Consider the following 14,715-nt stretch of genomic DNA (forward strand, 5'->3'; position numbering starts at 1 on the left):
ATAGTCTATCACGACATTAAGAATTACAATTATGCCTTTAAGAATTATTCTAAGAATAACAGTTCTTTCCTTTTTAAAACAATATGGAAAAAGAAATACAGTTTTTATTGTACATTATTAATGCACTGTAAAAATAAAAGGAAAAACATAGTAAAAATTGAAATAATAATAATAATGAAAAGTTAAATAAATAACATGTTTCGACAAAAAATTATAATTAAATATTAGATAATAATAAACTTGTAATGCAATAAGTAAATCATCAACTTACATAAAGCAATAAACTTCTTCTATATATTTTATATGTTCTTTTAACCTTTCGCTAGTTCATTTAATTTCATTTAATCAAAAAGATGTTTATCAAAAATGAGATCAAAAATAAATTTGAATTTTTTCAATTTAGTGTGATCCATTTCTTCACATATTATACATTTTAAATTTACTTTTTTTGAAAAAATACTATGAGGATATGCACTGATTCCTATTTACTCTTTTATTTACTTGTTTGCCCTAAACTATAACGAAGTTAATTTTTTGGTTATTATTTAAATTTTAAATTTACTTTTTGAAATTAATTTTATTGATTTCATAGATTATTCATAATTAGATAGGCATATAAATTTATTATTAAGACAAACTATATTAACACTAAATTGTTAGATTTTTTATTTTAAAATGACAGTGAAATAACCGGCAGCAGTCAATCCATCCAATTAATCGTAAAGTTTACTGTTAGGAGCATTTCTTCATCATTAAGAACATTTCTTCATCATCACCGTTTACAGTTGATATGATTAAAAAACTATGAATGCAAAATTATATATGGTTTTGTGACCATTTACAGATAACATGGTATCAAAACCCTAAAAATGTAGCTTAACTGGACATAGACAGGGCTTTTATTAGGTAATAGACACTCGAGTTAGGTTGTAATTGAGTTGTGCTTTGTCAAATGAGCCGTGGAATGTGACTTAATTAGTTTATCTGGTGGTGCCATATCGCTTGAGAAAATGCTAGACTTTACTGTATTAAGAAGCTATGTGGTGCTGCCATTTATGCATGAATGAGAGTTTCGTATTCTGAAAGTCCAGAATCACCAATCGGAGAGTACATGACATTGGAAACTCTCGTGTGTTAGAGGAATGGTAGAAATACTGTGGTGTCAACGCTAGGATTCGAACCTTCATTCAGGTGGTAATGGGATTAAAAGATTAGTCCTCTATGCTATAGTATGTTGTGCACAGCTGCGAGGAGCGAAGTGACCTTATAAAGTGGGCTTAGTTAGTAAAGATAAAATTCTGGTTGTTTGACCGTCTCAAGTGAAAATAGACAATAAATTTTTTTTCTCATAGTTAGCAGTTTGAATACCATCTTTTACATGGTTATTTGACTATTCTGATTGAATATCATAAAAGTGAGTTTCTCTGTGAAACTTCTAACATTGTAGTTAATACACATAAAATTTATAATGTTTAATAAACTTTTAATATTTTTTAAGTTTATAAAAATTTTAATTATTGAAATTAAGTAATTTATAAAAAAATATATAATATACACTACAATATTTTTTTTTCTTAGAACGTAACATTTTTATTTTAAGGAGAATGACTTGTATCCGCATGTAACAATTCCAATTATTTTTTTTTATTTAAGTGTTCGCCCTAAAATATAATGCAGCTTTAAAATTACTTTTAATATTTACTGAAATATTGAAAGACTTGAAGAAATAAAGTTTTTATAATTACCAACTTAATAATAAATTATTCATGACGGAATACATTTATTTTCTTGAATGAAGCATAACCACATATTTTTATTGTCTGCATCATTTCCTTCAAATTATTTAAATTTTAAAATTTCTATTTAAATTAATTTTACACTTCGGCTTTAGAAAAGAGGTGTGTCAATAAAGATTTTATAATCAACAGCTTTTTTAATAAGTTATTTCGAGTGTATTCTATTCATTTTCTGGGGAATGTATCATATGTATTGATTCCTTTTTTTTTTACTTGTTTGCCCTAAAGTATAAAATGCTTAAACTTTTCTACGTTTTTACACTTTAAATTTTCCTTTTAGATAAATTCTATAAATTAACACTAGATAACATTTATTGATATTAAAATTTCAAAGCAACCGGTTTTCGAAATTTGTTTGTATTGTATTCAAGAATTTTAAAATTCCTTATGGCATAATGCTTTAATATTCGAGAAAATGATTGAAGCACCATAACTTCCGTTACTTCTGTCATTTTTTTCAGTATAATTAAATTTTAAATATGCTTTTGCTCTAAATGTTTAATTAACTTCTTTCTTTTAACAAACTGCTTGAGTTTTTACTTGCATTGAACTCTTGTTTCTCTTAAAATCTTTGATATAAGTTTCTCCAATTTCTAATTTAAAAATTGCTCAAGCGTATCTATTTCTATTACTCCTGTCATTTCTCACAAAATAATTAATAAATTATTATTAATAGTAACAATTAATAAATAATTAACAATACATTTTTCTTCTATGTAACAAACTAATGTTTTTCTTCTTTTTCAGATAAAAAAACAGTTTTTTTTTAATAGATTAAAATGTTGTGGAAACAATGTATTAAGCTTCTCAAATTTTATGCAATTATTCTTCACCATTATTATTTACCTTTTGAAGCAGAATTTTTATTAAACATATTTTTCATACTTTTTTCATTATTTTGCATAAATATAGGACAAAAAAAGTGAAAAACATTATATTTAGCATTTTAATAATTCATGGTTATGAAATACAGAATGCAACACCGGTGTATTCTTTCTACATTATAAGTTAAATTCTTTCAAACATGGCTCACTTAAAAAACAATAATTTTTCCAAATTTGTAGTTATTCAGATTTAAGAGAAACAGTTATTCATTATTGAATCTTTGATTTACAAAATTAATTATTTATAAAATCTTTAATATGAATAAAAAAAAAGTCTCAAACTACTTTCTTTGTATTTTATATTTTAATACAAATATGATTCCGATATTCTAACAGATTTTTTTAGTAACTATTAGACAATTTTTCATAATTAAAAAATACCTAAATTTATTTTTGCTTGCAGTTAGAATGTCAGAAAATTAAAAGGGACATCGAGACGTCCCATCTGCGTAAAAGTTGTGTTTTACTTCATGAAAATGAGAAAGTAAATAACCAATTGCTAAAACTAAGTTAGAATAAATATGTACCTATTACTTTACTTTATTTATTTTTAAAAAATAATAAGAAAAAAATGAAATAGCATGGGTATTATTTTTATTAATTCATTATTTGCATTGCAAATTAGCATTGCTGAGAAATGTTGCTGTTAAAAATAGGATGACAAGTACTTACAATGCAAACCGAGTACTTAAAATGCAAATTTTTTAAAAAATAAATGCTGTATATCATTTTTTCAACACTCTTGAAGAATTCTAAAATTCGATTTTTTAATTATCTTTCACTAATTTCTGAACTATTTTCCTGGTTTGTAATAATGTAAACATTATTATTTTTTAAAATGGCGGTGAAATGTTGCGGTTGAAAATAGGATGACAAGTACTTGCAATGCAAACCGAGTACTTATATTGCAAATTTTTTAAAAAATAAATGCAGTATATCATTGTTTCAACATTCTCGAAGAATTCTAAAATTCCATTTTCAGATAATCTTTTACCAATTTGTGAACTATTTTACTGGCTTGTAATAAATTAATCATTATTATTTTTTAAAATGGCGGTGAAATGGTGCTGTTGAAAATAAGATGGCAAGTACTTACAATGCAAATTTTTTGAAAAAAAAATGCAGTATATCATTGTTTCAACATTCTCGAGGAATTCTAAAATTCGATTTTCAGATATCTTTTACTAATTTGTGAACTATTTTACTGGCTTGCAATAAATTAATCCTTATTATTTTTTAAAATGGCGGTGAAATGGTGCTGTTGAAAATAAGATGGCAAGTACTTGCAATGAAAACCGAGAACTTACAATGCAAATTTTTTTAATGATAAATGCTGTATATTATTTTTTTAACATTCTTTAAGAATTCTAAAATTTACTTTTTATGTTATCTTTTACTAATTTGTTAACTATTTTACTGGTTTGTAATAATGTAATCATTATTATTTTTTTTAAATGACAGTGAAATGGTGCGGTTGAAAATAGGATGACAAGTACTTGCAATGGAAACCGTTAGAATTGGAAAAAGAATTTGATGAAAAAGGGAGCCTTTTCTATTTATTGTTCTTAAAGTGTCGATTTCAAGTAACAAACATGTAATTCCAACACTGTAAAGTATAACTGTCTCTAAAACAACCCATCTGTATGCAAGACAAAAATTATGATGTTTAGTTCCGCCAGGTAGCGTAACTGTGGAGTTCAAAAACATTGTGCTTGCATAATTTTTTTTTTCTTTCTCCACGTTATTCAGAACTTGACGCTATGCATACAGTGATTTGGGAAACGCTTTATTTTGTTTGGGTGTCGCATTGTTTGGAAACTATCGGGAAAATCTGAAGAAAAAATGGCACGTTATATTCCTATTCCAGAAGAGAAGTAAGATATTATCATAGATCGTATCACGTAACACGTGCCTTATCATCACGTAATGTGAATTCATTCCTTTAGGTAAAACTGTTTAGAATAGTGGGTATGAAAAATACTTTATTCCAACGATCCCATTTAAAACAAACCAGATATTATAGATCTGGATTATAGATTTTATAGATCTGAATACAAGATAGATTTTTCATTACAAATAAAGTACTGAAATGAAATTTTAGATAACTAGTCAAAATAGAGAAGTTTAATGTCGTCCAGACATAACCTCACGGAGACAAAATAATATAGCGTTAGCGAAAAGGACGAAAATTTTTCACGCGAACTCAGCAGACGAAAACCATTCAAGTACAAAACCTTTTTGCTTCACAAGGCTCAAGTCCCATTTTGGCAAAATATCAAGGGGATAAAATAAAAGAATCTATTGTAGTACGCATATAATATTATTTCTCTCTTTACTACGGATTTGCCATTTAGAGATTATTTTGCTTTAAATATTGTTATTTTCTATAGCTGTATTCCAAACTTAAGCTTACACTTAACAGACTTAAGTGAGAGAATTCACAAAAAAATTGAGAAATTTAAGAACTTACACCAATGGTGGACTGCTGTAAGAAAATTAACGCAACTCCACGCACTATTTCCAGTAACGTTCCAGGTTTTTATTAGATTCCTGTAAAAAATTTAAAAAAGTCCTCGGTGATTAAATGTTTTCTTGTGGGGTAATACCTCAATATATTTATGATATGTTTAATTTAATTTCTTAATTTAATTACAATTTCAGATAGTATTTTCATACATTATTAAATGCCCATGGATATTAAGGTAATTTACTTTCTTCAACTACAAATTAATTACTTTCTAAATTCTGTGGCAAAGGCTTATGAAGACTCATGAAACTGGGTAGTTAGGTGATGGTGCTAAGCTGCAATTTTCCTGACAAGATGATAGGGAATTTAACTCTCAAACATTACGACACGCATTTCCTCCATTCTTAATATACATAAAGAGTTTCTACTTCATAGCTCCTCAATTGATTTTCCTGGAACACTCAACTTCCACAATATGACGTAGATGGCGGCACCGTAGCTATGCTCATCGCCATAGATCTTACTGGATTATAGACTCTAGTACTGTCCATATATACCACTAGAAGGTACTACGAGGTTATCCAACTAAGGCTTATTCTAAGGTTAGTTGTGACTTAAAGGGACACTACTCAGCCACAACTTAAAGTTGTTGATTTAATCAGAAATTTTACTGATTTTTAGTGGAAAGGTTTCTGAATTTTTTTAAAATAAGAATCCTGTTCTTCTGCAGAAATGTAACCATTGGCATAAATTCGGAACATCAACTGCGCATTATTTCCCAGACAGAAATTTGGTCAAAACTACCAGAATAAAGTAAAATTTACCCTGTTTCTGTTTCTATGAAAGCACCAAAATGCTTAGTAGTTCTTACCAAAGGGTTTTGGCATTGATTGTGGTAAAATTAATGGTTTTATAATCTGTGGTAAATGTTGTGAATTTTGGAAATTATATCCCGATACCTTAGAACATGGCATAAAAATTATTTATTCGGTTAAATCACCTTTTATTTTTGTATTTTTTGGTAGTAAGATGTTTGGTACAAATTTACAATGTTTTGTGATAAGAATTATTATCTTAAAAACCAGAATTTCTGGTAAGCCCAAAAGAATTACTAAATTAATTACTTAAATTTAGGGTATTATGATTTTATTGCCAGAATTATGCTTTTTTATTTTCATCGGAAAAGTATTTACGATACAGTACGTTAGTTTTACCAGAATTTATTTTCTCCGCGAATGATATTTTCCTTTCTTAATTTTGAATGTGAGAATCAATCGAACAGTACAATGTATGTCAATACTTTATAAAAATGATTAAATGACTTGCAGTGAGAGGCAAGTATTTTCCGAGCTAGTTGAATTTTACGTCATTTATTCACAATTGCGTATAAAGAACCCTAAAATATGAAATACTTTCTAAAAAAATCTAAGAGAGAGAAAATCAGAAACGGATAAATGTAATTAATTGCAATTTTGATAAAAAATAAAAAATAAATAAAAATTGTCAAAATAAAAAAAAAATTAATCCATTAATCAAATCATTTCACAGGACAGTTGTCCTGCCATGATTTGACTAATGGTTTAAATTCAAAAATGAATGAACGGTTTAAATTTCGCATACCAAAATCATGTTGTTGTTTTTTCTTTTTTTAATCTCAAATATGGTAAACACAAACCCCGGAAATTTTACCAGAATTTTTTTCTCCGTGCTGTGAATTCTTTTTACATTCTAACTCATTACATTTCTCTTGTAATCAGAGCATTCAAAACATAATTAATTTAAACTTGTATCATACTCCCTGCCTTTTTCCATCCACAAATCCTAATTCCGCCGCAATATGAAATTCCTGTTATCTGAATTAGAAGCGATGAAATGAAAACCCCTTTTTAAATCATCTTCTCTTCTTTATTAGTTGCACGCAACGCTGAAGAGATCGGAAACATTTTAGAAAACTCAAACGCTTAATAGAGCGTATCCTCAGTTAGTTCTGACATTGAACTGTTACACCGAAGGTCAAAATAAGATTTTTAAGCATTGTGTTTGTTTGCTCAAATCAAGTGAATCATCAAAATATGAACTCATACTCTAATGAACTATATTATCATCAAAAGACTTGAAAAATATTTCAGCCATTTATACAAGATTTTTATTTTGATATGTAGTTCAGTGGAGCGCTTGATGTTTTTCCATTCAAATATCAAAACATTAGATGTAATTGAAATCAATGTAAAGGAATATATTTGTAATTGAAAATATTATTTTCGATGCATCATCGAAAAGATTTTAAGCTAAAATGCGAAAATAAAGCTTCTGCTGTTTTGCTAAGAATATGTAAATTATATATAATTCTTCTGTTATGCAAATTTATTTCTTTATTTATAAATAATATTTTTTATCAATGATCCAATTATTATTTAATGATCCTAAAAAGATCTACATGGGCACAGTAGGCCTTGGCCCTGTATAGGCTGTTGTGCCACTGAGTTTACTTAGTTTAGTAAAAAGATCTGAAACATATTTCTTATTTGCTATTTTGTATTTTTCGCTATTAAATTCTAATAAAAATTGACTTCTTTTTTATTTATCTAAAACATATCTTTGTATTCACTTAGTTTATAAACTTTTTTGTACTTAGCTGAATACTTGTTTTTCGTCCGTAAACTAAAAGACATACACCCAAACAATAAATATAGCTAAAATGATTTAAACTTTCTCATTATTATTATTTTTTACCCTCCCTGGTGGCTTTACGCTATTATATTAAACAAAACTCTTTTTGTAGCTCATCCTGTTAGAATAAAGATTAATTGTATTCAGAATTATTTTTTATAACCGTCGTTGAACAGTCAACTCAATCTTTGTTTTTACGACTACCAATGTTCAACTCCGCAGCTTTATAATTTTGAACACAATCCAGAAGACAAGGGAACTCCTGGATCAAGTATTAGGAGAAATTTAATTCATGGGAAACTTTTTGGTAATACTAACTCGCATTTGCGTTGCATGGGGAGGTAAACCCTGAAAACTTCCCACGGTTATGCTAACGGCAAAGGGACTCTAACCCATGATCTGTCTACACACTAAGGATATTTTTCGTCAGCACTATGGCCGGTGCGATCCGGGTTCGGAATTCGTATCTATCTCACATCGCTGGTATTCGAACCAGGGTCACCTCATCGAGAGGCTTGTGGCCAACATGTGATAGTCAAAATTTACCACAATAAAACAGTTTTCTTCTATTCTTATCCATTTAGCCGTAAAATACTCTTTACAGTATCAATATTTAAATTGTACAGTATTGGCGTGGTTTTAATGGATGGCAAATATACTAATACTTTGTTCCTATATTATTATATTTGTATCTATTAAAACTGAACCAAATACCATAGTACAAATAGTGCCTAATACCGAAATTAATTAAGCATTACTGGCGACAAAAATACAATTAAGATTTTTTACGCTTTTACCATTAGTTAGTAGTAGCATATCACAAATTAATTTAAATTTTTTATTACGTTTCCTAGCTTTTATTTCATTTAGTACCTATTCCCAAAACTAATTGAGCAATATTGGTGTCAATTATAGAATAGCGAGTTTGTTTTTTTTTACTTTTTACCTTTCTCCGAAATTAATTAGTACCATTGCTCTATTTAATTTTGTTTTTTAGTGCATAGCTTATTTTTTTTTTGTTTCAATAAGTATCTATAACCAAAAGTAATGAAGTCACATAGGTGTTAATAACAGTGTGGTGATTTTTCACGCTTCTCTTAAGGATTAGTAGCATTTTTCCATTAATTTTGCTTTTTGGTTTAGAACTTTTTTTTTTCCAATTAATATTTATTACCAAAATTAAAGCAACAATGACGTCAATAATAGTATAGCGATTTTTATGGTTACTCTAAACGAATAAGCTCCTTTTCTCCATTTTAGAACCTTTTTTTTAAAAATTTCAATTAGAACCTTTTTTAGGGCCGACAGAGGAAGCAGGCGATCGCCGGGAGCATCATGTTAGGAGGGCTCCAAACAAGACCCAGATTTAATGTTCACTATACTATTGATTTCCTTTTTTAAAAATATTGATTGTTTGAAAAATATATTGATAGGAATTAATATTGTTTGTTTATTTGAAAAATATATAGATATATTTTTTTAATTATATATTCCTAGATTGACTCTCTTTATGATCAAAAGTTCTCTATATAAAGTTTTATTTAGGCTTAACGCCAATATACCCAACAAGCTAATGCAAGACGAAAACTGGAAAAGGAGTGAACTGAGAGAATGACCATGTGGAGTTAGGTCACTTTTCATTTAGTCCTAAATTCAAAATTTTCACTTTAGTGTGTCATTTCATGTCAATTTTATTGAAATAGGCGGTATTTTTTTTAATGAAAACATCACTTTGGAATTTAGCTAAACATTCAGAACACTTTATCTTACTTTGATTTACTTTTTAATCAGAGATAAGATAAAGAAAAAAATTGAAAATGAATAATTTTTTAACGCTATGAATCGTTGATGTGCCATTCATTATTTTACAATTTAAAAAAATCTTGAAAAACTTCTTTAGAAATCAAATTTTAAAAAAGTCAGATATTTAAAATTCGATTACAAAGGAATTACTCGACTGATTTCGTACTAATTTTGTATTTTGCCATATAAAATTTCATTCTTTAGAATGATGTAAAAATCTGTATACCTTACATTATAAATTATTCTGATTATTATTAAAAAAGTAATGAAAGGTAATAAATAAGTATTATTTTTCTCACGTGCATTTTTTTTTAAATTAGCGAATTTAATAATTGAGGATAAAACTTAACCTACGTAAACCTAGCTTAACGTATGTAAATCCATACTTCCATCTAAAATTATCCGACATAATAGCGAATAAAATGTAATTAAATATTAAAGAACATGCAATGAACTCCTCTTTTATTATAGAGAGCTATAAGCTAGCAGACATCAATAATAGTATCTTCTAATGATATTTTATAAAACAGAATCATCTATAGTTGAATTTAAAACTATGGCTAGTTGGCAGAAACAATAGTAACCAATGAAAAAAAATCAATTTTTCAAACTTCTCTCCGGAACAATATAATTGAAATTTTTAAATGATTCTTAGGACCGGAAGCTAAAATTAAGCCGTTCAATCACTGTTCAAATATGAGAACTCTAGCTAAGGTTCTGGAAAGACACGCCAACAGACACACAAACTCTCCCTTTTATCAATATAGATAAGCCAAAAATTTCGTATTTCCTTTTAAAACGTGCTCTAAAAAATGAAGTCGTAGTTTTGCAACACCTTTAATTTATTTACATATATTTCTGCCATGTTGTCGCTTAAAGTTAAAAGCTTATTAACTGGATTGCAGAATTAACGATCCTTTTCAGGGGTCTGTCCAGGCCAAATTTACTTCCGTTTAGCGGTACCATCACAAAAAAAACGGTAGTTTCACAAAATAATTTTTCTTAAAATTTTATTTTTGTATCCCGTAAGAAACGATAAATCCATATTTTTAAACATATTTTTGTGTTGATTTTTTAATATAATTTTTAATTTTCACAAATTATGCCTAAATTTTCACAAAATAACCTCTTAGAAAAACCTAGACAGACCCCCTTTTTCTTTTTATCTAATTTTTCATTTAAAAATTTGCCTCCCTTGTTTTCTACTTCGACATTAGGTGACAACAATATTTAAAAAAAATAATTTTTATTTGACTCCAAGTAACACAATTCTTTCTATCATTTTACAGTCGATCGCTGGAATGCTTGAAGAACTCAACTTCGCTGACATACGGTAGCGATTCCAATAATAACGAACAGGGAAAACACGACTCCTCGAGTTTTAAGGAATATGAAAAACAGCAGGTAAGAGGATGCCTTCACGCATTGTTTCATTACTTATTCTCTGTGAATGTGATAAAAGGTTGCCGTTTATCTCACCTGGAAAAACTGAACATCCCGTTGGGATGATGATGCGGAGATTGACATCGCTTCCCTTCCAGGTGATTGGAATCCTTAATAAATCTGCGGGGGCGTTTCTTTGTTCTAAACTACCTTAAGGTGATAAAAAAATCTTCTTCCGCTTCTTCCTTGGATTTTAGATGCAGATTCATGGATAACTTTTAACTTCGTACAACTCTTATTTTCTTTAATTGTTTGTAGTTTATTTTACTATGAACTCAAAGCCGTTTTTAGGTTTGTACATATCGACAAGACTACTGATCGGGGTTTTTATGTAGGGGAGAGTGGGGTAAATTGTAACATTTTTCACTTAACTATTTTTAACTAACAAAAAATCAAATATATTATTAGTATTAATTGACAGACGAGTAAAGTAGACTATCCTCTACTAGAAAAAAATACCCTATTTTAAATGTTATTATATTAGTTATTAATAATTTTTGACAGTCGTGCACTTGTTACAATTGTCCCCACTTACGGGGTCAATTGTAACAGTTCATAAATTCAACTAAAACATAGTTAATTATACATATTATCATAGTTGTGATGTATTTTTTATTGATCAAAATAGTAGTGATATTTTAGGAGTAAAAATAATAATGAGCAGAGACCTAAAGAGTTAAACTTTTAACTTTAAGGGGTTAAAAATTTTAATTTATGCTGTGAAAGGTGATAAATAAAATAATGCACTTGCAACATAATATAAATGATATAGGAAACTATTGGTGGTTCTTAAAGAGTTAAGTAATGGTTTGTAAACATAAGATTATTTATTTTCAGCTGTTACAATCGTCCCTTTACTTATTGTTACAATCGTCCCCAAGGCGCCATTTCAGCTTCATTTGTTAAAAACAATGCTAGTTAATTAACAAAGCTAATTTTTTTATTGAAATGTTAATTAAGGTGTCCACTTACATATTCGGTTAATAATATTTATTTGTTTAAACAAAACTACCTTGTTACAATATGATATTCTAATACCAAAAAAAGTACTTACGTAGCGTGAAAATATCTTTTGTGATGTAACTCTTTCAAAAGTACATAAAAATGGTTGCCAGCAGGGGTGTACATGTAGATTTATTAAATACACCTTGTGCGCCACTCACCTAGGAACCAAATCTAGAACCTGACACTCGAAATTTTAGCTCTGTTACAATCGTACCCTGTTACAATTCCCCTACATAAAGATGCAAAGTTAGTCTTTTGAGAGACCTAATCAAGATTGAACTGAGAGACCTAACTAAGATAATGGACAAATATCCCACTTGTCACACTCATACGAGTATGACAAGACATTTCACTCCGAAGGACGTTTACATTAGGCTCCATTCCTCTTAGACTCTTTGACCTAGTAGACCCAGTAATAGTCAAAAGATATATTTCACACAATTACAAAATTTTCAATTTTCTTTTAAATATTTATTTTCAATATTGGAAGCGTTCTTACCATTTTATTTATATTCGATTATAGGTTTGTTTTTTAAGGCAGTGGTCTATCCTTTTCTAGAAACTTTTCATGGAACTCAAAATCATAGAATTTGAAAATAAAATATATTTAAATATTTTTCTATGATCTTTTACATGGTGCTCACAAAACTTTTCTCCCCTAAAGTTTCCACAACTAATATATCCCTGATATAAATTAAACGGTAGCATAAAGTATAAATATTAAAGTCTAAAAAATACAGAAGAATGTTATTTTTTATTTTTATGAAAAAAACGAGGGGGGAAAATTAGGCTTTCTCATTCCTATAAATCCTTATTTCTTAAAAACCTTCCAACTACCCACAAAAATAGAACATTTGAAAGCCCCGCAAAATCTAGTAGCAACTCTGCTTATACGAAGCTTAAATTAATTGAAACAAATCGGAAAAATAAATGTACTTCCTTCTGCATTTAAATTTTTTATCACAAAATATTGTGGGAAACTGCCCGAAATGTATTATACAGTGTTAGGAGATAGACAGAAGCTAAGTCACTTTAAGTTATTTTAAGATCCATTTTAATCTTAAAATTATAACTGTTCACAAAACTTCCCCATCAACTCCAAAATCAAAGTTTGTCTGTCACAATCTACATTCAAATTAAAAATTGAAAGATATAAAAAGTATTTTTAAATAATCGAATGATCAAAATAAAATGCATTTTTAAAAATATTCCGCATCTATCCATCATCTATTTTTGTGTATTAATGAGAATTATTGAATCAAAGTTGTTGCTTTTTAACGATACAAAAAAAGAAAAGAAAATATGTGCGAAAAGGAAGAAAGAAAATCGAGCTCCTTGTTATGGGAAATTTATTGGTTTTGTCAGTGTCTAACATTTTGAGACACAAAATTACTGGCTCCAAATCTATTCGGTTACGGAGAACTGAGCATGGAAGAAAAATATAATCACTCATCTCTTACCTCACTGCAAAAGTCATTCATTTAAAATTTATTTTAAAAAAATGATAATATCGTCTGCAGAAGGAAAAAAAATGTGTTGCCGAACAACTTAATTTCTGAGAAAAATATCGTCTGCTAATTATAAAATTGATTACTGGTTACAAGCGTAACATATTCTCATCGTTTATAGAGTAGGAAGCCTATTTATCGATGATCGTTTTTGCAGGCGCGGGGCTCTTACTTTATTCTCAAGCTTCATTAACCCTCACGCTTCTGTTATGAGAATGAATTCCGATGGTTTAATCTAGCGATATTGAATGTGTCGCGAGTCACAGAGCATGAAGAGATACACGATCAAAAATGAAAAAGGATCTTCCCATCGTTTGACACTTGGCGGTATAATAGACTCTGTTGTTACACCTGATTCGAGCTAGTTTTTAATAACCGCATCCAAAAAGAAGAGAAAAATAGCTGCATCCTACATCGAAGGAAAAGCAAGGAGAAAATAATGTCGTAGAATATTTTTTTAATAAATTTTCTAAGCGTATCTTTCCGAGCAATTCAAGTGAATTGAATTGCCTTTCTTATAAACTTATTAAAAAGTGATAAAAGATCTATAATTTGTTTTCTTTTAAATGGAACCAAGAAAAATTTAAAACCTTCTCAAATTCTAACCTTAAAGTTTAAAAAATGAGCGTTGCTCTTATACTATTTTTTTTCTAATAAACATTGCACAATATCTAAATTAAAATAAACTTAGTTAAATAAATTTAATTTGTTACTGCATGCTGGATACACGATCTAGCGTGCAGTAGCAAATTATATCGTCACATTATAACTATAACGTCACTATAGTTAAACAATATTAATAAAGATTGCTTAACTATTCATTGCTGTTATTATATTTCTAGTACTTTATGTTTAGTTGAGTTCGTTTCTCTTCAATTAAAAATAGTTAATTGAAACAATAATTCGCGATCGCAACGCTCGAGTACGCCGTCTAGCGGGAGCCTGTAAATATCGGACATTAATTTATCACGTTTTCATTTAGTTCCATCAAAGTCATTGACTGAATCAGACGCCATTTTTTAGCAGCAAATAAGAAACAAAATTTCCCTAAGGAAAAGGCCGAAGAACTTGAAAAAAATCTCCAGAATATTAGTAAATCTTTCAGGAACAGAACACGCCAAACATTTGAAGAAAAATTC

At 28.6% G+C, this 14,715-nt stretch overlaps 1 protein-coding gene across 1 annotated transcript in view; it reads left to right on the top strand.

Moving 5' to 3' along the window:
• LOC107456442 (uncharacterized) overlaps nucleotides 1-14,715 on the top strand; it is a 74,602-nt gene that overhangs the window by 18,125 nt on the left and 41,762 nt on the right. The window contains exon 2 of the mRNA XM_016074304.3: nucleotides 10,910-11,024. Coding sequence (XP_015929790.1) covers nucleotides 10,910-11,024 — 115 coding nt within the window. The remainder of the gene's footprint in view (nucleotides 1-10,909; nucleotides 11,025-14,715) is intronic.

This window comes from Parasteatoda tepidariorum, chromosome 6 (genome assembly GCF_043381705.1).
Source record: "Parasteatoda tepidariorum isolate YZ-2023 chromosome 6, CAS_Ptep_4.0, whole genome shotgun sequence".
Lineage (NCBI taxonomy): Eukaryota > Metazoa > Arthropoda > Arachnida > Araneae > Theridiidae > Parasteatoda > Parasteatoda tepidariorum.